General features: G+C 38.9%; 1 protein-coding gene, 1 non-coding gene and 1 pseudogene across 3 annotated transcripts in view; all 3 read left to right on the top strand.

Moving 5' to 3' along the window:
* BMX (BMX non-receptor tyrosine kinase) overlaps positions 1 to 24,512 on the top strand; it is a 38,158-nt gene that overhangs the window by 9,816 nt on the left and 3,830 nt on the right. Inside the window, exons 6-17 of one of the 2 annotated variants that reach the window (XM_011362972.2) lie at positions 1,689 to 1,861; positions 2,037 to 2,045; positions 4,642 to 4,710; positions 5,378 to 5,431; positions 8,531 to 8,585; positions 9,975 to 10,054; positions 12,637 to 12,764; positions 14,934 to 15,008; positions 15,764 to 15,935; positions 19,026 to 19,242; positions 20,426 to 20,490; positions 23,194 to 23,312. In XM_011362972.2, the coding sequence (XP_011361274.1) occupies positions 1,689 to 1,861; positions 2,037 to 2,045; positions 4,642 to 4,710; positions 5,378 to 5,431; positions 8,531 to 8,585; positions 9,975 to 10,054; positions 12,637 to 12,764; positions 14,934 to 15,008; positions 15,764 to 15,935; positions 19,026 to 19,242; positions 20,426 to 20,490; positions 23,194 to 23,312 (1,216 nt within the window). The remainder of the gene's footprint in view (positions 1 to 1,688; positions 1,862 to 2,036; positions 2,046 to 4,641; positions 4,711 to 5,377; positions 5,432 to 8,530; positions 8,586 to 9,974; positions 10,055 to 12,636; positions 12,765 to 14,933; positions 15,009 to 15,763; positions 15,936 to 19,025; positions 19,243 to 20,425; positions 20,491 to 23,193; positions 23,313 to 24,512) is intronic. The other variant, XM_023532352.1, reaches the window with a different exon arrangement.
* Positions 7,787 to 7,905, top strand: LOC111741746. Its single transcript, XR_002781070.1, has one exon. It is a non-coding gene; the product is annotated as a 5S ribosomal RNA (ribosomal RNA).
* Positions 19,481 to 19,599, top strand: LOC111741787 (annotated as a pseudogene).

Consider the following 24,512-nt stretch of genomic DNA (forward strand, 5'->3'; position numbering starts at 1 on the left):
CTCAGACTGGATTATGGTGATGGTTGGCCAACTTGATAAACTGACTAAAAGTCACTGAATTCTACACTTATAAAGGGTAAATTTTATGTAAATTAGATTATACTACATTGTAGTATAATGTAAATTATACTACAATAAAGTTTGTTTTAAACAAGTCTAAGGGCAGGGAATAATTTAGGAGCCAGAAACCATTGCATCTAGTCTCCAGCAAGGAATTCTTTGGGAAATGTGTTGAAAATTATCAGTCAGGCAAATCAGTGGCCAAGGACTGTTTTGATTATAAATTGCCCTAAGGGATCAGGGATCAGAGAGAGTATCAGGAAAAGTATGTGTTTCCTTTGCCTTGTTTTTACAGGAGCATTCAAGAGAGAACTTACTTTACTGAGCTAGGAAAATAAAAATTTGCTTTCTAGCTGTTCTGTTCAGACTTCCTATTAGGGAAATTTCCACTGTATTTATCTTCGGAGAGAACCACCCCACAGCTCATAAATAGCAGCGTCCTGCATAACTAACGTTTCCGGGATGTTAATCCCTGGAAAAAAATCCAATACAGTGTGAAAAAAATAACTTCAGCACTTATAGAAGTTCGAAGTGAATTTTTAATTGAAGTATAACATGTACTTAGAAAAGTGTACAAGTCCTAAGTGTTCAGCTTTGATGAATTTTCACAAACTGAACATATCTGTATAAGCGGAATCATGAAGTATATCGTTGTTTATTGTCTGGCTTCTTTTGTTCAGTTTATGGGATTTGCCCAGTTTTTAGTATATGGTTATACTTTATTCTCATTGCTGTATAGCTTTCAATCGTGTGAATATACCACTGTATTAGTTTCTTATTGCTGTTGCAACAAATTACCACAAATTTAGTGACTTAAAGTGACACAAATTTATTCTGTCAGTTTTGAAGATCAGAAGTGTTAAATGGGTCCACATCACTGTGTTCCTTTTGGGGACTTTGGGAAAATTTATGTCCTTGCCTTTTGCAGCTTCTAGAGGCTACCTACATTTCTTGGTTACTGGCCCCTTCCTCCTTCTTCAGGGCCAGCAAAGTAGCATCTCTCCTCTCTGATCTCTGCTTTCATTCTCTCATCTTCTCCCTGATCTCTGAACTTGCTGTCTCCTTCTTCTAAGGGCCCTTTTGATGACATCGGGCCTACCCCGATAATCCACAATAATCTCCCCATCACAAGACCCTTAACATAATCACATCTGCAAAGTCCCTCTTACCATTCATTATTTAACCTACTACAACCACAATATGTTTATTGCTTTAACCTTTTAATGGGCATTTAGGTAGCCTCCACTTTTCACCTAATTGAAATAATCCTGCTATGAACATTCTTTTACATGTCTTTTTATTTCACTGTTGGGTATGTATATAGAATTTCTAGATCATAGGGTATGTGCACATCCAGCTTTAGCGGATTCTGTAAACAGCTTACCACTTCATACTCCAACCAGCAAAGTAGGAGAGTTCCAGTTGCTCCAAATCTTTGCGAATGCTCAGTAATACCCCTTCTTTCCCTCTTCCTCCCACTCTCCCTCTCGTCCTCCCCCTCGCCCGCCCCCTCCCCTTTCCCTTCTTTCCTTCCCTCCATTTTAAGAGTTAATGTACTTTGCTTGCTGGTTACCAGTACATGAATCTGTGCCTCACTGTGATATATTAAAATCTCTTGTCTTCCAAAGCTGAAGATTCCTCGAGCAGTTCCTGTTTTCAAAATGAATGAACCATCTTCAAGTAGCACTGTAGCCCATGACAGTGACTCAAAGAAAAACTATAGCTCACAGCCGAATGTCAATATGCGGTACACTCCAAGAGAAGACTGCCCTGACTGGTGGCAAGTAAGAAAACTGAAAAGGTAAAACTCAGCTTTTTGTCTGGCTGCCTAGCATGTAGGATAGACATCACGCCATCGCCTTGGACCTCAGCATCAAGGCCACTGACGCAGATCTTAGCTAAGATAAGGCTGCCCTCTCAGAAAACGTTCAGTGCTTGAGCCAGAAGCCAGAAGCAGCAGCCCCGCTGGGAATGAGCAGCGTGACGTTTCCATTTGGACTATCCAATCTAATGATCTGAGGAATACTCGAGCATTTTATTCCCTATTTTCTCTCCCCCTTTTCTCCAAATAACCCCACATTCCAGAACTCCAAATCTTTAAAATGTATCCTTTATTTGAGAGAGTTTAGAGTAGGCTGACTTTTGTGATGTGCTTTGGCATCACTGGCCAAATGACAAGTAGCATTTGAAGCGCCTCCGCCTCTTCTGACATTAGCTTCCTTGTATTTCATTTTGGGTGTTGAGCAGAGCACACAGCCTAAAGCCAAAATCGAAACTACTTTGAAGGCAGTAACTAAATTGTGTATATCTCTGGGGTCTGTCACCGAGAGGGCCCCGCACTTGATGCTCAATAAATATGGAATTGAATAGCAAGACGACAATATGAGAAAGGGTCGGGTGACCATCGTTCCTTATTTGCTGCCTCATTCTTCCTTCCCATCATGCTGTTCATCGTCTGACTTCTTCTCACCCAGTTATTAGCATCCCTCCAGGAATGTCTTTCCCACAATGGATGCAGAGCATCTCTCTAACTCACCAAGTATCTATTTTCTTTTGTTTTCTCCCTTGTCTTCTCATCCTTTTATTCTTTCCATCCTCATCATTTGTTACCTAAAGCAAATGCCTGACTGTACTAACAATACAGCCACAGGGCTGTATGGAACTTGAAAGAATGTAAGTGTATTCTTGTTGTCGTGTTCAGTATAACGAGCTGCGATACCTTTCTTCCCAAAGTGGAGCTGGAATCCAAGTAGATTAATCTACAGCTGGTGCCTGAGGGCAGGGGTTAATTTGCTTGCAGCCAGTGTTCTTGTGGAAGGAGACAATGGATAAGCCCAGATCCAAGGTGGAGAGATGGCATGTCAGTTTTGCGCCAGGTCCCTTTCCTTCCAGAAGCCCCAGTGATTCATTGAGGGAGGTATTCAATGAAAGCAACTGACCAGTATCCAAATAAGCAGCAGCACTATCGATTCACATGGGGTTGCTGCAGAGCTATCGACTCGCAGATCCTATCTTTATTTAAAATGATCATATTTTTTATCATGGATTTTTGCATGCATTTTTACTTCAAAAATATTTTATTAAAACATGATTTATCTTGACTACTGAATTTTTTTGACACCCCTTTTAGATTTTGCATCCAATATTTAATCCTGACTCTGGATTTTTCCCTAGAACTTCAGAAAGCTAGTTATCTGGACAAAGGGTTGAATAATCACTTCTTAGCTTGAGCAGCATTGCACCGTGTGAGCGAATTGTTATAATTGCTAAAAGGTCCTCATGGAGCTGCTATTTTAAAAATGTAGCCATGATTTTCAGTTCATATAAGTAGATAATATTTCTTATCAACTTTCTGTCATTTATACTATCTTCGCTGAGCGCTTTTTCATCTTTATTTTTTTCCGAGTAGTCAAATAATTTGTGCTCCTGTTAAAGCATTCGAATAGTGCAGAATCTTCAGTGTATGTGCCTCTAAAATGTTTTCTATGCACATGTTACAAATATAGAGAACTTAAAAATCAGTATTCTTAAAGACCACACAGTCTTTTTTGGCACTTGCCATTTTCTCTTAATGTCTTGAACATTTTCTCCATTTCAATACCTGCGCGTACACTGAATTATTTAAATTTAAATGTTGCAAAACAACAGAATTTACCATCTTAGTCATTTTTTAAGCATACGGTTTTCCAATGTTAAGTACATCCACCTTGTTGTGCAATTTGCCTGTTTCGAATGTTGATATAGTATTCTGTTATATACAGAAACCTAATGCGCTGTTGATGGCCGTTCTCCATATGTTCTAAGAAACAACAAAAAGGCTAAATAATTTTTTAGCATTTTTAAATAAGAGTTTTCTTGTGAAGCGTTGAAGTATAAAAGCTCTGCTAGTGAGCAAGGCTCTTTGGGAAGGCGGAGAGGGAGGCACCTCTGGAAAGTGAGCCAGAGAGCATTTCCTTATTAAGGAAGCTTGTCGCTATGAAGTGTGGTTTTGAATAAGAGCCTGAGATATGAAGGCAAACAGGAAATAGGTCCTACATTCCAAATAAAACAGCCTTTGAATTTGGAGAGGTAGGCACTTCCTCGTGCTCTTCTCAACACCCAAAATGAAAGAGAAAATGATGGATGGCAAAGGATGATGAAAATTTCGCCGATCCATCTGTGCCCACATGGTGTTGAAAATTCAGTGTTTTCAAGACTCTTAACCGCAATCACAACATTAAAGAAGAAAATAAATTATTTTAAAATGTAAGTGACAGAACTCTGACGTATCTATTCAGAAAATCAGGACAAACCCAATCAGGCTGATTTATTAATCCAAGTCTTCTACTGTTTGGGGTTATTATAAGCTATTAACAGTTCACTTTTGTTTAGGGATACTGTCAAACTACTGCTTAGTATCGAGGTCCCTGCAAAGATGAAAATGTGAAAATGACTCATTAGCTTAAATTTCAAACCAAGTGAAATGTATGGGTCGAAATGTTGAGTAAAGCTAGAACATATCTAGCAAAATTACTTTTGGCGTTTAACATTTGTAAATAAACATAAATTTACAAAAGATATCTTTTTTTTCTTTTTTTGTAGCAGTGAAGATTTTGCCTGCAGTAACCAAAGAGAAACAAATGTGAATCACAGCACATCAAAGATGTCATGGTATATCGAATTCAGATAGTCCTTCATACCCGAGATTTGCTTCCATTTGCAGGAAAACTAACCAAATTTGCAAAAATTTTGCAACTAGACTTTACGTTTAAAGTACATATAAAACCCAAAAATCCGTGTAGTTTGCTTCTCTGAACCTTTAAGTTGGTCTGAATTGATGACTTGTGGGTTAATATTTTCCTTGCACTAACTTTTCCTACCCATCATTTGTGATATACACTGGTGTTAGCATGGACATGAATCTACCTAGCTCAGGCACATCTAACAGGAAGAAAAACAACCTCAGTTGAATAACTCTAAGAATAACTGTATACAACCGGAGATTTTTTAAACTTTATTCTACAGCTGTCCCTGAAGGCATCTTCATCTATTTCATGAGCCCGGTCTTCTGAGACACTCAGAGAAATACACATTCCTGGGAGCCTCCTGGGGACTTCTTTTATCAAACAGCCAGTTTATCATAAAACGGGGCATGAACTTAACTTTCGAGTGATTCTCTCTTTACTTTGCTGATATCTTCCCAAGTTCAAAAAGAGAAACCTAACATCTAAATTTTACTTACGGGATGAAAGCAGAGTGGGATGTGATATCACACTGCTAGGTATTTGCATTATTTCTTGGTGGTTTTTGTATTTCTATTGTTTCTTCTCTTCTTCAGGGGATTCCCCGAGTCGAGTTCATCTGAAGAAGAGGAAAACCTGGATGACTATGAGTGAGTTTTTAAAGCCCTCTGCGTTCCTCTAAAACTAGACATAGATGTTTCTATTCTGTTCTAAAAGCATCAAAACAGATGGCTCAGACTCGCTCAGGAGGATGTATTACATGGGTAAACTCATGTAAGGTTCTGGGCTATTTATCTGGATGAAGGATGACAATGAGCTGGATTGTTACTAATGAAAATATTTGTTCTCAGTCTGGACTATCTAAATTAACTGCACATATTCATTAGATTTATCTCTTCACTTTGTCTTCATAGATACAGCATATAATATTTCTGCTGATTATTTCTTCCCTAAAGAAATAATCCCCATCACTTTACTTTGTCTTCATAGATACAGCATATGATATTTCTGCTGATTATTTCTTTCCTAAAGGCTTCTCACCAGGGTGATGTTTGAAGGCTTTTATTAGTATTCAGTTCCATTTTTGAACTTATTTATATGCAGCAATTGTACAAGAGAGCATAACTGAGACTTGAACATGACAGCATTTATGTTGAAAGATTTCTGTTCCTAGGGTGACCTTAGCATTTAACATACAAATTACAACACTTTAGAGAAAGAGCATGCTATTAAATATTACACCTAGACACGAGGCATAAACTGGACTCTTCTAGGCAAATAAGAATGTGTGATCACCCCAACTGTTTTGACACAGGCTGGTCTAAGTGGCTGTTAAGGTCCTTTCCAACATCTAAGATTCTATCATTCTACAAACAAGGATGAATAAACCTCCTGAAGTTGGTATTAAGGAGAGGAGGGAGCAGCAGGGCATGCAGCTCCTCTCAGACACCTGTTACCCAACGGCAACCAATTTGCTTGAACACTAGGATGATGCGTATTTCCAGTTCTGTTGTTGTACGAGTGTTGTTATTAATTCATTGTCTCTAAGTGCAATGAGAGCTTCTAAAAAGCTCTCACTTTTAACATGTCTCTGTTTTGATTCTTCCTCTTCTTTCTAACCCAGCCCAGCCCTTAGGCATACCTGTCACATTGATAGAGATGTGCTGTACCTTCCGCCCCTCTGCAGCGTGGTCCCTTCACCACTCTCTAGCTTCCCTTTAGCCCTATCTTCTTCCCCAACACCAACCCTTAGGATGAAGACATAAAAGACTCAGACCAGCACCAAAATTATCCGAAAAGAATTACACTTTAACTAATGACAAAAACTTAAACCAACAGAAGTGAACACCTAATCATGGATTTTAGTCTTTAGCATTTAGATGGACTGGAAATCTTTCTTTGGCTCCAAAAACCCCAGATCTGACCATATAGACAGTCTGTATCTCCATCATTTCTAGATTTCAATGGTGTGTGAGAGCTGTGCATTGGGGCAAATGATCAAGAAAGACCCGCCTTCTTAAAATCAAAGAGGTCAGGACCAGAAGGCTACATGATCTGAAGCTCAGCATCCACACACCATGCTTGGTGCCTCCAGCTTCCTGCTCTATCAATGTTGCTGAAGCATCTGTTTTATGGCCATAAATTCATGAGCAACTCTACTCCATTCCATTAAAGAATGAGGCACCGAGGTTTAGATGGAAAATTATGTGTTAGGACTAGGCCTAAGCCTCTGCTACTCTGACATTGAAATGCTGAAATATTTTTTTTAAAACAAACAGAGCTGGGTCTCAACAAAATTATGATACAAACACAATGTTTGTGAGTGTGTGTGTGTAGCGGGGGCGGGTTACACACAATCTCACCTCACCTCTCCAGGCCTTTCTCCTTATTTCTGATCATCCCTTTCTTCTATATCCCATAGGCTCGTATCCTGGATCCTATTCTCTGACAGAGTATTTTGATTAGCTATGATTAGCTTAAAATATTAACTAATAAGAGTTAATATCTCAAGTGTTAATTACATAGCCTCTCTAAGAGTAGAGTTAGAAGAGACTTTCAAACTTATCAAGTTTAAGCCTAATTTTACAAATGCAGAATTCCATGGTTAAGAGAGACTAAATGGCCTGTCCAAAGCCACGCAACTACTCATTACGAGTTATGTCTAGAACCCAGAACTCCAAGCTGGCACATCTAAGGCTCTTTCCACTTCATTGAACTGCCCCCCTCCCCCCCATCTAAATCACCCTCACCCTCCTCGCGTACTTCTTTCATCCTCAGGTGTTATCTTCTAGCCAGAGGATCCTCCCAAGCCCCCAAACCCATGCCCCATCCCACCTCTCACCCTGTTCATTTCCTTAGAATGATATTTTGGCCCAAACCCAAAGGCTACGGATATCGTTGATCTCACATGAGAAACAGCTCTGTGACCTGTTGAGCTTCCCGTGAAAATTAAAATGTGATGTTCTTGGCTAACTTAATAAAAAGGGCTATATTTAAAGATGATAGTCTATGGCCATGCCACCCTGAACAAGCCCGATCCCGTCTGATTTCTGAAGCTAAGCAGGGTCGGGCCTGGTTAGTACTTGGATGGGAGACCACCTAGGAAGACCAGGTGCTATAGACCTAAAAATAATAGATAGATAGATAAATAAATAAAGATTATACCTGGCTGTCTCACATCATCTTCTTCTCAGTTCACTACAACTGTCCCTACCTTAACATAACCATAGATGCTTATCTATTACTATCCTGCAAATAAAAATATTGTTTTGAAAAGCGTTTGCTTTGAAAATAGATGCTATAATGCATGCTTCCATTGGATTATTAAAAGAGAATTCTAAGGTTGAAACAAAGGAACTTTCATCCTTGACAACCCCAATTTATCCACTGGAATAAACTTCATTGATCTAATGTCTGGCTCTCATTCAAAATGATGAAATGTTGGAGAATTTAGAGATCACCTAGAAGGAAGCCAAAGGTTCCTAAATGCCAGCCTATTTAAAAATACAGATCTGCAGACCCCACGCCAGAATCATAATTGGGTGATAGAGACTCAGGAATCTGTATTTTTGTAAAGCTCCTCGGGTGATTCTCTGGAACAGTCAGGTGTAGAAACCTCTGATCTAGGCTAATGCCTCATTTTACGAGTTAGAAAACTAAGTGACAAGTTATGCAATTAAAAATTACTAACTCTCAAAACAAACAAACAAATTATTAACTCTCACATGTGGAATTCTTTCCTATTGCAGCTGGTTTGCGGGTAACATCTCCAGGTCACAGTCTGAGCAATTACTGAGACAAAAGGTAAATAGTCTGCTCTCTACCATAGCCTCTAAGAATCTTTCTATTGTTGGGCTCAGAGGGTAATGAACTTCTTAGAAAAACCTTATTGCTAAGTATACAGTTACATCATCATGGTGTCGGTAGTCCAGCCTATGACTTACCAGGCCCTTCAAATATAGCCACTTCCTCTCTTTCTGTTATCTATTACTGGGTAATAAACCACTTCAAATCTTAGTGGCTTAAAACAACGAGATTTATGATTTCTCACAATTCTGTGAGTCAGCTGGCCCAGCGGTTCTCCTTCAGATTTTGTTTAGGGCCACTCATGTGGCTGCATTTAGCTGGTGGATGCAGTCACGGGGCGATCGGGTTTAGCTGAGGCAGTCACCTGGGTACCATCATTCTTTTCCATGGGGATAACTTGGACTTTCTCACAGCATGGTCATCTCAGGCAAGGTTGAATCACTTCTCGGATTTTTGGCTTAAGGTCAAGCGTAGTATCAAGGCGAGGGGTGAAGAGAATGAGCCCTGAAGTTCAGTGCAAGCAGTTATGGAGTCTCTGCTTTTATCATGTTTGCTAATGTCCCATTAGCCAAAGCAAGTCACATGGCCCAGCCCAGAGTCAATGTGAGAGGGGACTGACTACAGAGAGGTGATTTATTGGGGCCATCTATGTCAACGGTCTATCTCAACTCTGTCGTTGCTCGCTGGCACCTAAACCAGAATAAATTAGATGTACTAGGGAATAAATCCACATGACTCTGTTATTAATTGGTATAGAATTATCAATAGCAAACTCTTTTGGCCTACAAAATGACACTTTGATATAGTTCAACCTAATAAAACAAACCAATTATCTCTTTGAGGGGTATTAGTGAACATGTGATGACTTCACTAACTAACTCAGAGTTTTCCCACATTTCTAATTTATTATATGCTCTTTTTGAATCTGGATCTGCTTAGAATTAGCACAAGATATTAAGAAAGATTTAAAGAAGACATTAAGGCAGACAAGTTGAGCACAGAACTTTAACAATTTGTTCTGCATCTTAGGTTTTCTAAAACCCTTCCATGAGCATGATACGATGATATGTGGTTTTAAATTTTCTTTCTGAAAGATTAAAACATTAGGCTTGCACAAATATAAAAGAGAAAATTATCAGAGAGGGTTAAAAATCTACTGGAGAGGAATGGTTGAAGCATACGGGATTAATCTATAAAGAAATAGTGAGAAAAGAAAGAAAGCTTAACTGTAGGTCCCCTTCTGTGTCAACTGTTGGATAATCTCTGCCATCAATGAGATTTCAAGTGAATCTAAAAGATCTATTTTCCTACCACCTACCAGAAAAAATAATTTTCAAAGATAATGAAAATATTTTCTGTTCCTTTCACATTTTCCTTCCTTTTCAGGGAAAAGAAGGAGCATTTATGGTTAGAAATTCTAGCCAAGTGGGAATGTACACAGTGTCCTTATTTAGTAAGGCTGTGAAGTAAGTATGAAATGGATTTCATTTTATCTTCTTGTGTATTCTTTGAGTATGCTACTAATTTAGTCATGTTTTGGGATAAGACACCATCTTTAAACTCTGGAATTTTGGATCAAAATATTTCTGTTGAATACGACCATTTATAGTGGCCTTTTTCCCCCTACTTCCAAGAGGCTGTTCTCAAGTGATTCTCTCAAGCCCATCCCAGGCAGCCGCTGAGTGCCCAGGGCACAGCACACCTCGGTGAATGCTTGTTAAAGGAATCCTGGGCCATTCCCCTCAATTCAGTCCTAAACCTAGAAAAAGAGAAATAGCATTGGGGACTCTACCCTCTGGGCCTTCGCCACCTGCTGAGCTGGAAAACCTACTGTGTCTTCCCGTGGGACCAGAGTTAGCAGAAAATTGAATAAGTGTAGCTGTGTTGCCTCGATAGCTTCTTTCTAAGGTGCTGTCCTCTACGTTGTTAAGAGTTCTGATTTGAAGCTACACTTTCGGGTCCAAATCCTGACTTTACCATTTACAAAGCTTTATGACATTGAGCAAGTTTCTTAACCTCTGTGCGTCAACTTCCTCATTTGAAAAGGGGACATAGTAACGATTATTACGTTCTATGGATAAAATAAATGAATTCGCATATTGGATCAGAACAGTACCTGGCACACAGTAGGCACTTAATAAATTAATAGCAATTACTATTGTTGTTGTTGGGAGACAGTAATTCTACCTGCTCCACTACCCCTATCTGAACACTTGGGCATGCAAGACCCCCACAGTCGTCGCATGAGAGTCAACAACAAGTCAACGTTACCAACGTCAGGATCCCCCATCAGAGTTTTACAAGCCACCCTCACATTGGCTGTTAGCTCTTTTGTTCATTCTAATCATCCTGAGAAGCAAATAGAAAGTTGTTTTTATTTGCACCATTTTACAAACGAGGGGATTGAAGTTCAAAGAGAGTTGATGAAGACCCACCCACAAAGTTAATAAATGACTCACTTAAATCTGGGCCTTCAACAGCCAAGTTCATGTTCCTTCAACCACACTCCTGTGTCTACACTGAAACCCCCAATATTTTGGAATAAGAATCTGGCCAAATCTTGATTAGGACCATTTGAAAAAGATATATATTTTTGTGTGTGTGCAATGTACTTTTAATGGTTGGAGTGAATGATCTTTTGCTTTGGTGCCTTTTCCATGTGCCTTGCCCTGTGGTGTGTTTGTATGTGTGTGTGTATATATCTATATATACATGTAGATATATATGTGTGTGTATATATATACACATAGATATGTGTGTGTGTATATATATATATATATATATATATATATATATATATTTGTAATAATTAAGTGATTAAAAATTTATTTTGAGAATTTTTTTATAGAGTACCTACCTCCGATTTGAATAGGAGGTACTCTAATCAGTCACCGGGCATTTTCTAATGCCAGAAGCCACATCCCCAGTGCATCTCATGTACTAGGTTGCATATCTAGATGCTGGCTGAATCCAGACTCGTAAGAACCGGGAGAAGACTTGGTTCACTAAATATAAAAAGCTCTGGCCCTGCAGTTTCAGCCAAACCTGATATCAGAAGTTCTAGTCAAGCTTCTTGACACCAGATTCCTTTTTGAAGGTGGCCAGGTAGAAAAATCAGCAAATGGATAAGGAATCCAAAAAAAAAAAAAATTCCAAATCAATGAGTACAGAAGCCTTGTATTATGAAACAGCATTGATGGGCTTGAGTGAATTTCGTGCTGAGACCAAGAGCTGATTAGCCATTTGCAACAAGATAGCGCCCTTTCCTTTTATAACTGCAATTTTAACTAAGCTGGCATAACAGCAATTTATTTATTGTTTTATGTGCCAAGCACAGTGCAAATTCTCTCTCTCTCTCTCTATCTTTGTAACAACCAAATGAGGTAGCTAGCAAGCAGTAGAACTGGACTCAAAGCCCAATTTTTGACCACTGTGCCATACTCTCAAATCGAAGACAAGCATATTATTCTTGATTAATCTAAGTCAATGTGTATCAATTCACCACTATTTTCTAAATGTAGAGCAAAAGAAAAAAAAAATGTTTTACGTGAAAAGGTACAAGTTCACATGAGGGATTAAAGGACAGCCCCACCCACTCTATCCTGCCTCCTCCACACACCAGAGAGCCTCCTACCCACGCTGTAGGTGAGAACACCCACGGCATAATCACCTTTGCCTTCTACATTTTAATCTTCCTTATCATCCTGAAAAGGAATTGATTTTCAGGATAATCATCCTGAAGAACTGCAGGGCTCTCAATCATCAGAGGAATGTTCCAGCTTTATATGTACCAAGAACAGTCTAGAAAGTTGGAATTTTATTGTACATGAATTCTGTATGTGCACAAAAGATAAGCTGAATTCAGAGAAGAGCCCTCTTCCATAATTACTGACTGTCATGGATACCTCCAGAAAACACCAGATGGCAAGACTGAGAAAACTTCCCTGACTTCCCCCTCCAAAATTTGCAAATGCACCGAATTATTTAACCATTGTTTAATCAAGCTTCAATTGTTTAAAACATTCTCACATTCTTTTTTCCTTAATAGTGATAAGAAAGGAACTATCAAACATTACCACGTGCATACAAATGCTGAGAACAAATTGTACCTGGCAGAAAACTACTGTTTTGATGACATTCCAAAGCTTATTCACTATCATCAACACAATTCAGCAGGTAATTTATTTCACTTCTTCTTTTATGGATCTTTGCTGATAAATATCAATTTTCTTGGATACTATCGATCCCCCTAATATCCTTAATTATATGGAGAGACGTGAAAGTAAGAAAAAAAGTGCTCTCAAGCCCTATGCCTACTGTGATTTTTAACCTACATTTCCTGAAGTATAACGTTATACACACTATAATGTCAGAAAAAAAAAAATTGAGTTGAGTGACTTAGAAGTAGAGATTCTCTTTATAAAAATATTTGCAGGTTTTTTCCTGCCTATAGAAGTTGATTGCAAAATTTAGACATTATAGAAATGTCCATGGAGGTTCTCTCTCCAGTGATATATGAGTTGGTGTCTGCTCTGACAGAATTATCTTCTATGCTGATAGTAACGCTTATTATCCATTATACACACACACGCACGCACACGTGATATTTTTACTGAGATCATTCTACACATACTACTTTTCAGCTTGTTTCCCTTACTCAATGTGTCTTAGAAGTCTTTCCATGCAAATATGTACAGCTTACTTTGGTCTATTGAGAATTCTCTTACAGAATTACTCCATAATTTATTCACCTAACCTTGTATTGATTAGCAGTAGGATCATTTACAATGTTTTCCCATCACAATTACTGTTTCAATGCACAGTCCTGCACACATAGCTCTGTGCACCTGCATGAGTGTTTCTGTAGCCCAATTCCCTAGAGATGGCTTTCCTGAGACAATGGTTAAGAACATTTGAAATTCTGACATCATCAAATGCTTTTCAGAAATGTACACTCCCACCAAGAGCAAGTTTCTTCATCCTCACCAACACTGGGTACTATTTCTCTTTTTAAACTTTGCCTAATTGGCAAAAATGTGTATAGAAATCCCTCCTTATGGAAATATTAACTCATCTCATTACAGTAAGCATTTTGCATACACGTATCACATCATCGTGTTGTACACCTTAAAGTTATATAGGTTACATGTCAATAACGTCTCACTAAATGTAGAAAAAAGTTTTAAAAAAAGAAAGCCACCCTAAGTGTCTTTTCTAGACTAGTGCCACTTACAAGCAGTGACTGGATGAATTCCAAGAGTGAGAAAAAATAAGCTGTGGGCTCAGTGTACAATCTGCGAGCTGATTATGTGCACATGAGGGAAATGGCCTCACTCCTGGCTTTGATTTTGGTTCCTACTTGTATTTTTCCTTCGTCCCAATTTCATAATTGTTTAGTTTAACCTGTAGCACCTCAAAAGTATCCCTTGGAAAGACATCTCCAAGTGGAATGACTCCCCTCCAGAGAATGCACGAGCAACTCCGCAGAGTAAGAAGAAAACAGTAAAATGTTTATTTCTATTTGTTTTTTTAAACCTAATTCTCTTATGTTTTCTCTTTGTGACTACATTTTATGATTCACATACTATATCAATACAGCAGCAATTGTACATGTATATATTTTGGAAGAGCGAACTAAATTTTTTTGCCAATTAAAGGTGCACGATTTAAAACATTTGGATACCACTCATATAAAAAGTAAATAAATAATATAGAAAGATGAAGGAGAGGAAAAGGACACGTGTGATAGTTCTCAGGACTGGAAAATGTCACACATTTAAAGCAAGAAACATTTTTTTGAATGAGTTCTTTCGAGCTGCTATAAATACCTTGATTATTTTAACCCAGCTTTACCATGACGTAAACACTTAAAATGACTTGACCATTAATGTAATTTAGTAATAGGTTTAATTTTTTAAAATGCAAGTGGTTTACTTTTTATTTTGTACCCTTCTGTACTATTTGGATTCTTTACCAACTGTATGTGCTGTGTGTATACGTATTTAAATATAGGACTATAAAAAGATAGCAAAATAAAAATGGAAAATTTTTTAAACGAAAGATTCCACCAAGCAACTAACTTTGAAGTGATTTTCAAAAGTCACATAAAGCGGTTTTACTCTTGAATTTTTGCTTGACATTGAGTTAGTCAAGTCAGGCAAATTAATACAAGTACGGGATGACTACGGTCAGAATGAATTCCCTCTCTGCACCTCAACATCCTGAACTCTGCTTTTTCAGCCACTCTGGAGGGAACATAAGCAGAGGTGTGAACCAATGTGACGTGATGTGATGTGATGTGGTATGATGTGATGATGTGATGCTATGATGCTGATTCCATTGCAGGCATGATCACACGACTCCGCCACCCTGTGTCAACCAAGGCCAACAAGGTTCCCATCTCCGTGTCCTTGGGAAGTGGTATGAATACACCCTTGGTCTCTTAAGATCTATTTCCCACATTTTGGGTTAAAATATGCACATATGGTTAATTTATTGAAAAAAAAGAGGGAAGACAGGAAGGCAGTCCCTGCTCAGATTGTGACAGGGAGGGCTTCAGCTCTAATATATTTATTCATTTTATAAAAACAAATAATAAAAAACGAAAGCCTTTTCTGTCTTCCCAAATTAACTCTGTTATCTCTCCAGCGTTACCAAAAAGAGTATCAAATCTTTCCTCTCATTAGACCCAATCATCGGTTACTAGAAGCCCATTGCCTACCCTTTCTTTCTTCTACTGGGATTCTGTGCCTGCTCAGGGGAGCCAGTTTTCAACGTTGCGTATTTAGGATAATGACATCCATCCAGATCACAATTTGTTTTATAAGAAAACGTAATGATATTTTACCAAGCTAAAGGGCATCGAGCACATTTTGACACCACATCTAAGATGCCTCTGGTTGGCAAAGTGTTTATACTCTGAGCTTCCTATCAATAACTGTAGCTGCTTCAAGACCAATATTGTCCTAGCGGCATTATCATGTGGTTTAATAGGTTATAAGACCATGTCACTAAGGGTTTGTTTTTTCTTTTAAGTGATCAACTTAAAATAAAAAGTCTTGCTCTTCTTCATATTATCAATGTGAAACTCCCTTTGGAGACGAAATCGCTTGGGAAGCTGTTAGCCCCAAAGTTTTATATTCTCATCCTAAAGAGTATCTGTCTTACCTTATTAGGAATCTGGGAACTGAAAAGAGAAGAGATTACGCTGTTGAAGGAGCTGGGAAGTGGCCAGTTTGGAGTGGTCCATCTGGGCAAGTGGAAGGGGCAGTATGATGTTGCCATTAAGATGATCAAGGAGGGCTCCATGTCAGAAGATGAATTTTTCCAGGAGGCCCAGACCATGATGTAAGTTTCTTCCAAGTAATGGCAGTTTAGCCCTCACCATGGGAGGATGTTCATGCTAATGGGCCTGTCTGTAACATTTGCAAGGACTGAAGGAAGAGTCCGCATATCACAGATATAAACACTTAGAAGTTATAAATCAAGCTAATGCGCTAGTAAATAAAATTGGTTCTGTGCTCCTACTTTGACCAATATACCTTCGTGACAAACTGAAAGGCCATATTTGAATTTAAAATTCTCCAGAGTCTTTAGAGAAACCGGTCTCTGGCCCAAGGCCCCCACGAACTCCACCCTGCCCCTTCCCACTCCCACCCCCTGCTCTGTCCTGCACTATACTCAGTTCAAATGTGCAGACACAGCATTCAGTACATCCAAGCAGCCTCTATGTCTCCCACAAACAACTATCTATGTTGGCTGATGATTTTGATTTGGGGCAGGTGCACCAACAGCATGGCTCACTCTTGGGGGAAGAGACTCAAAAAGAATCTACATGGGTCCTGGAAGAGGCCTCAGAACTATACAGACAGGGGTTCCAGAGTCCTCGTACCCCAAGAGTGATAGAGAAAGGATGTATGGGTTCTGAGTGGACACGTCTTCTCGGCCCTCTGGCCTTCCTGCCTTGTGGGGAGGTACATGGTGGAACGAGGAACACAGTGGGGCCTTGTAAAGCACATGCCCAATTTACCTTATTCTTTCCTCACTGGTAACGAAGATACCCTTCCTAACAGGTCTCAGTCCTAAGCACAGTTCTTAATTCTTGGCAATACATATGTGTTCTCTCCTCTCCTCTCCTTCTCTCTCTCTCTCTCTGTCTCTCTCTGTCTCTGTCTCTGTCTCTCTCTCTCTGTCTCTCTGTCTCTCTCTCTCTCTCTCTCATATCTAGGTAAGTACAAAGAATTATTTTTTTTTTCAGTAGAAAAGAAAAGCTTTATTAGAAGCAATAGTACACTTTCAGACGTGGAAACAGGCCTGAGCAAGAGAAGTATGGCTCAAAGTCCACAAAGAATTATTTTAAAGAGTCTACCTCTTCTTGTCAACATGGCGAATCAGATTTTGAAGGGTGACCAACCATCAGGTTTGCCTGGGACTTTCCTGGGTTTGTGCTGAGAGTCCTGTGTCCCAGGAAACCCCGCAGTCTCAGGCAAACTGAGGCAGCTGATCACCCTACTTTTAGGGGACCAATCGACATGGTACGCGAAACAATATTATAGCCGGATTTCAGTCAAAGACAGTTGAAATCACAAATTCTAGCCTGCTACAGAGTAATAAGCCTTTTACAAATTTTACTTAAACATTTACATTGTGTTTACACTCACCTCTCTGAGCACTTTATAAATACGAACACGTTTGAGTCTCAGAAGAAGCCTATGAGGGCTGTACCATTGTCACCTTTGTTTTTTAGGAAACCGAAGCACAGAAATGTTAAATGACCTGCCCATGGTCACCACGCTGGTAAAAGTGGCAGAACAGAAATGCAGAGCCAGGCAGACATTCCAGTGTCCACTTCCTTAGTCACTCCTTTATGAAGACCAAAGGCACCAGGAAAGTCAGAACAATCATTCTTACCACAGTTGCAGAAACATTTGAAGCAGAGGGACTATGTGACTATAAGCCTTTGGCTAGGGCTGGCTTCACGTGTGTGCAACCCGCACAGCCTTGAGGGGCCCCACACTTAAAGGGACTCCACGCTTGGTTTAATGCCCTGGTATCACCATCTTGAAATCCTTAATCATTCCTAAACGAGAATTCCTGCATTTTCATTTTGCACCAGTTCTTGCAAAGTATGTAGCCCATTCTGCTTTTGACAAGTGAACTGTCATAAAACTTGGGAGAGGGCCCTTGATGTCCAACTTTTGTAGGACAGAAAAATCTGAGAGAAACTCCCTTAGGCTCATAGTGTAACCCCCGTGTCCTAGTGAAACTTTAAAACATATTTTTTTTACGAATAGAGGGGCTTATAATCATACAGAATCATAAAAGTCAGTAACAAATCACCTAGTAATAAAGAAAGAGGTCAAACTGTAACATAAGGGGAATGTTAAATCCCACATAGAACAGTCAAACTGAGGCCTGTTAAATGGGGAGTACCAGTTGACATACTGTTCCCACCAAGTGCCCCTCTGGTCAGGGACAAAATTTGCTCAAGGAACAGCTTTTGTTGGGTGATAGATCTTTGTCTCACTCCAAGCCTTCCCTCTGAACGGAGCACTGCTGAGTGCAATGCAGGTCCCTACAGTTGCCGATAGATGCGAAGCTGGGCTCATTGCCCTGAGTAACACGATAAGGCATGCCTGCATGGTTAAACCAAGGAGAAAGAAAATAACTAAGTATTTAATAAGTCCTCAATTATTAAAAAATTGAAAAGTTGACATGTTAAATTTAGATTTCTTTCACACATCTGAACACTAAAGAATCATCCTGTAAATCGATAAGACTAGATATTATGTAATGACAAGCCGATGAATATCGTAACAGCTGACTGTCCATCCATCATGAACTACCAGAAGTGCTATACCATGTGGTTACTATTTTCTAAATATATTATTGGAAAAATAACATAACAATAATGTAAAATGAGGGTTTAAAAAAAAAAAAAGCAAGAAAAATTATGCCTACTCTCATTTTCCTAACATGGCATTTCCATTTTACCTACACTCTTCATTTTCTGATCTGATGTTTTTTTTAGAATGAAATATTTAGATATGAAAGTTAGATGTTTTAAAATGGAAGCGAGTGCTCTTAGGTTGTAGCTCCCCCCAAACTAGTCTTGGAAGTTCTCAAGACGCCATGAGACTCAATGGGATTTCCAAGGCACCAGACCCTTGCTTCCCTGATTCCTTGCAGGAAAGTCGAACACAGCACCCACAACTGCTAAATTTCTGCTGGGGTTGTTGATGTCCAACATGAAGAAGCATTCCTTACCTCCAAAGGCTAATGCTCCCAGAATATATCCAAAACATTTTCCTCTCCTCTGTTCAAGTAGAAGGGGGGATAGTAAAACGAACAAAAATCTGCGCATGATTCTTTTTCAGGGCATCTGGAAAATGGAGTGTGGAAATTCAATACTGAACTTTGAAAATCTGTTGTTCCCAGGAAACTCAACCATCCCAAGCTGGTGAAATTCTACGGAGTGTGCTCAAAGAGATACCCTATATACATAGTGACTGAATATATAACCAATGGCTGCTTGCTTAATTACCTGAAGAGTCATGGAAGAGGTCTTGAACCCTCCCAGCTCTTGGAAATGTGCTATGATGTTTGCGAAGGCATGGCCTTTTTGGAGAGCCACCAGTTCATACATCGGGACTTGGTAAGCAAAGCCATTGGCAGCTCAAAGAAAGGACAGAAAGGAACTCATAGTTTCCACCTTTAGTGATGGATTGGGAGGAACGGCAAAGAGGCCACCTTCACTTTTACTTTGCTCGCCTGTGCCTTGCTGAAGCACATGCCATTTTTGTGATAAAAATCAGTTTCAAAATGAAATACTTGAAGTACAGAAAGAACAGAATGACTAAAAGAAGCCATCAAGATTTATGTAGTTGTAGTGAGTCTACGGCCGTGCCACCCTGAATGAGCCGGATCCTGTCTGATCTCAGAAGCTAAGCAGGGTTGGCCCTGGTTAGTACTTGGATGGGAGACCACCTAGGAAGACCAGGTGCTGTAGGCATAAAAAAAATTTAAAAATAAGGGATTGTAAGCTGGCAAGGTCCTTGCAATCTGAGAGGTCAACCAAGGGTTGCCTTGCCTAAAAAAAAAAAAAAAGATTTATGTAGTTGTAGTGATAAAAATAAAATATTAAAAGCATCAAGATTTATGTAGTTGTGTTGTGGTTTGAAGGAAAAGAGATGGAAAGGAAAGGCTTTGGTCAATTTAGTGTTTCTTGGAACAATTAAACCCAAGTTGACCTTTACTCCAGGAATGGCACAGTGCTAAAGCAGTCATTTAATACAATAACTGAAAATACAAAAGAAACAAACAAAAACCAGAAAGAAATGAAACTTGTGTCTTTGGGTCAGAGTGGGAGGGGCAAGTGTTCTGCTTGGTATGCACTGATGTTTACCTTTAAGAGGTTTTCTTGTGCTGAACAGCAAACACTCCACACACACTCTAGGCAAGTGCCTTCTGAGTCTCTGGTGCCACATTTATGCCTTTAGAGCGCCTGTCACTGCACAGTATCCTAGTGCTGAAGAGGGAGCCCCTAGAACTGATTTTTCCCTTCTCATTGATGAACTAAGTTTTTATGTTTAATGTGTAATAACTTTAGTGTTGACAAGGATGGATGCCTGGGTGAAAACACATATGGGAGCACATTTTCATTTTGAGAAGTTGCAAAGGAAAAAAAAAAAAAGACAAATTTCCAACATTTGGGCCTTTGATAGGCAATCTTAGATTTTGCTGAGAATTCTACTGAGGAGAAGGAAAATGCCAGATTCTGATGTCAAGAGATTCACGGTCACTTTTACTACTTGGTAATTTTGATTTTTCCTCCAAAGGCTGCTCGGAACTGCTTGGTAGACAGTGATCTCTCTGTGAAAGTATCTGACTTTGGAATGACGAGGTAAGCCAGTTCCAAAGGGGCAACCAATAAGAGGGGTCTTTCGATTCACACCTAAATGCCATCGTAAGTGAAGACCTTTTGGGCACTTTGAACTGGGGACTTGAAAACCTGGATCCTCCCTCCATACTACCACTTATGACAACTTATGAAACATTTTACCACATTTCCTCACCTGTAAGATGAGACTGTACTTTGAAAATTATCCAGGGTCCTTTTAAGTTCAACACCCTGATAAATATTTTCTAAACTTACAAATAAATTCCATGAAAGATCCGAAGTATTTAAATATAACATGTTACAGCCAGATTATTTGGATAAATATTATACACATTTTCAACCAAGTCTCCTCTAGCCCTGTCTGTGTTTTTTCTTAATATATGTGCAAATGGGTAGAATGTTAACACTAGGAAAAATTTTCATCGTCACGTTTTTTTCTTTATCACCAAGTAAGGCATGACGGTAGACTCTGAGATTCTCTTGGTGGGTGTTCTATCAACACTTCATGATTAGGAGAAATTGTTTTGATTACGATAGCAGTTTTAAAAAGTGTTCCATTTCCTGATTCTGAGTCCTCATACTATTTAAACCTCAAAGCCAATTTCCGCGATTTTGCATAGGAAATGAAGACATACATGCTCACCTTTCCGATCATCATTTATCAAGTTTCTACTAAATGCCTAGGTCTCGTGGCAGATATTGATATGAATGGGATAGGCCCTGCCTTCAAAATGCCTGCAGTTATTCTAGAGGCAAGTAGGTGTCCCTGACATTGAGACAAAATACAGCTAAAAAGTTGTGCTGACTCAACATAAACTCATATAATTGTGAGGAGGAATGATGCCGTTGCAAAGAGATCTAAAGAATTGACCAAGGCCAGCTCTGGATTTAGCAAGCATGGCCCTAAAACACCATAGGAAGATCTACTTTTTTAAGTCTCCAAAATTCAGTATTAGGAAGTGCTCCTCTTCTGGGACCCCTCAATATTGGCAAGGTGTCCCTTTAGCTGTGTGCTACTTGCCATCACTCCAACCACCATATACTGAGTCACCTGCACTGACATTAGAAGTTCTCAGAATAGAAGAACTTACACCCACCTTTTTCTCGAAGCTGGAATATTGACTGTTATGGTGGCATCCAGAATATACCTCAAGTTCTTTGTCCCTTCAGAAAATGGGACACAAGGTCTTGCTCTGAATAAGGGATCCTAGAGGCCACGCACCCCACCCTTTTGGTCACAAAGCTCTGTCACATCATTCAGATGTCTATGACTTAACTTGGTCCTGATGACTTGAAGGAAGGGTTAAACTGTGAGCAGACCCCAGTCAGGAGTGCCAGTGTAGTTTCTGGGTGTCTTGTGGTGTCTGAGGAGCTGAGGAGGCCTGGGGAGGGAAGTATGGAAGCTGCAATATGTAATCCTAGGAAGGTGTTATTTATTATTACTATTACTAATGTTTCAAAGAATAATTTGCCAAACCAGCTTTCTCTGATGTTTTATATTAAATATCTCTAACATATTTTAGTATGTGAAGTTTTCCTATAAATTGTATTCAAAATTTGTTTCCATAATTTTCATTTCCTCATCTTATTTTCCTATTTCATTTTCCTATTTATGAGTCATTATTTATTTGTTTTTGTGGGCAAAGACATGGGGTTCCCCTCTATTCATTATATACATAGTATATGTTTATTATAAGAAATATAGCAAAGTCAAAAGGAGAATCTGGCCCATACCCCTTCACCCCAGTTTTAGCACTAAGAGTACCTACTGTTAACACATTTGTCTTTCTACACCTTATTCCTAAGTATACTCAATCGTAACACAAGTGCACTTACTGTTTGTTTCCGAAAAAATAATGGAATCACATTATAGATCTATTCTTTTGCACATAACCATATACCATGGGCATCTTTTCATTTTGGTAAATACAGAGCGATCTCATTGTTAAATAGCTGCCTATTGATCTATTGTATTAATGTACCATATTATATTTAATCACTTCTCAAAATGTGGATGTTAAGACTGTTTCCATTTTAATCATTATTATAAACAAGAGTGTAGTGAATATCCTTGAACATATATTTTTATGGTCTTGATATCTACATAGGATATTGTTGTCCACTGTTGTTTATAATAGCAGATGGTTAGAAGCCATTTACATGGTTAAACAAATTATGCTAATCCATAAGCGGGAATTCAGCCATTAAATAGGATGCTACAGAAGAAAATGTAAACATATAGGGAAAATGTTCCCGATATGCCATTAAAGGAAAAATAAAAGCAAACCTCAATATGACAGAAACCCAATTTTGTACAAATTATATATAGAAAAAAGATTGGAAAGTATAAGGCGAAATGTATCTTGCGTGGTAGAATTACAGGTTGTCTTTGGGGTGGGATTCTGAATGATTTTATTTTTACATTTTTGTGTTTTTCTCTATTTACCAAACAGTTTGCATTCAGATTTTGGTATTTTCAAAGTTAGATATCATTTTTTAAAGCTTACAAGTCGTAATCAGCCTCTATCTAAGCATATACATTGAAAGGAAGCAAAAGATGCAGAACACCCAAGCTTTCGGCTGAGACTGGTTGCCTCTCTGTCCTTCATCAGCCTGTACCGCCACGAGGCAATGGCGGCCAGCAGAGGTCTTCCCATTCTGCCAAGCCAAGCAGCTTAAGGTCTGTGTTGATGTTTCCCCCCACAGGTATGTTCTTGATGATCAGTATGTCAGTTCAGTAGGAACAAAGTTTCCGGTCAAGTGGTCAGCCCCAGAGGTGTTTCACTACTTCAAATACAGCAGCAAGTCAGACATATGGGCGTTCGGTAAGAATGTGGCCACACAGGCCCCAGCCCCATTTTGCAAGCTGGCTTCCACAACAGGAAACCACAAAGAGCAGCAACATCCATTTTTAGCAAAAGCCCTGCGCGCTTACAAAATTATTTGTATGGCCCGTGATGAGCAAGAGATAGAAGAGATGATCCTTTACTGGGTCAGTGTTAGGATGTCTGCCACATATTGTATAATTTGCATCCTGCTAGTACCTTCTCATAAAATCTCATAAAAGCTCTTCTACTGAAGATTTTTCAACAGTTTTTATGAAGGAGTCATTGGGAACTAAAACTGAGTTTGCATGAAGTCCAAAACGTTGAAGGGTTTACAATGGAGTCATAGACCTTCGGCATGATAGCAGCCATGATGACTTTTTTGTGTGTGCATTGACCAATTTTGGGAGGCATGCCTGTTGTCAAAACCAAACATGACTCAGCATTCTCTTTGGCCCATACAAGTTTCAACTAGTGCCCTTGTTAAAATTCATCATTTAGATCAGGAGTGAGCAAATCGTGGTTCAGGACCAAATCCAGTGGCCCATTTCTGTAACTCAAGTTTTACGGGTACATGGTCATGCCCATTCCTTTCTGTCTTGTTTCTGGCTGGTTTTGTGCAGCATCAGCAGAGCACAATATTTGTCACAGATATCGCATGACCCCAAAAATCCTAAAAGCCTTCCTGTGTGACCCTTTATAGAAAAAAGTTCACTGACCTCTATTTTATTAAAAGATCTATATTGAAATTTAGTAAAGATAATTAGGAAACAGAAATAATTCTAAATTGGGATTTGGTAGATTTTCTGATATTTTTCTACATCGCGAGGAATGTCAAGCCTATTTACAATCACTGTCAGATGAACCTAGGTAAAATGATCCAAATTATAGTTATAGAATATATTAAATTCAGCTGAGACTCATTTCATGCTTATCTTGGTTCTTAAGCATAATTTGACTTTCTACATGACATTCATAAGATTGCCTCAAAAAACAAAATTTAGCCATATATTTTTCTATATGACACGATTTTTTAAAATAATTATTCCTTTTGTAAAAGTGGTATTGTTCATTGTAAAAAAAAATAATTCAATGTATATAGAAAAAGGGAAAACCACAAAGATAGCATTTTGGTGAATATTTGATGTTGTTTTGTGCTGATTACCATGTCAAAATTAGTTTCAATTGATATGAAACTTA

This window comes from Pteropus vampyrus, unplaced genomic scaffold, assembly GCF_000151845.1.
Source record: "Pteropus vampyrus isolate Shadow unplaced genomic scaffold, Pvam_2.0 Scaffold81, whole genome shotgun sequence".
Lineage (NCBI taxonomy): Eukaryota > Metazoa > Chordata > Mammalia > Chiroptera > Pteropodidae > Pteropus > Pteropus vampyrus.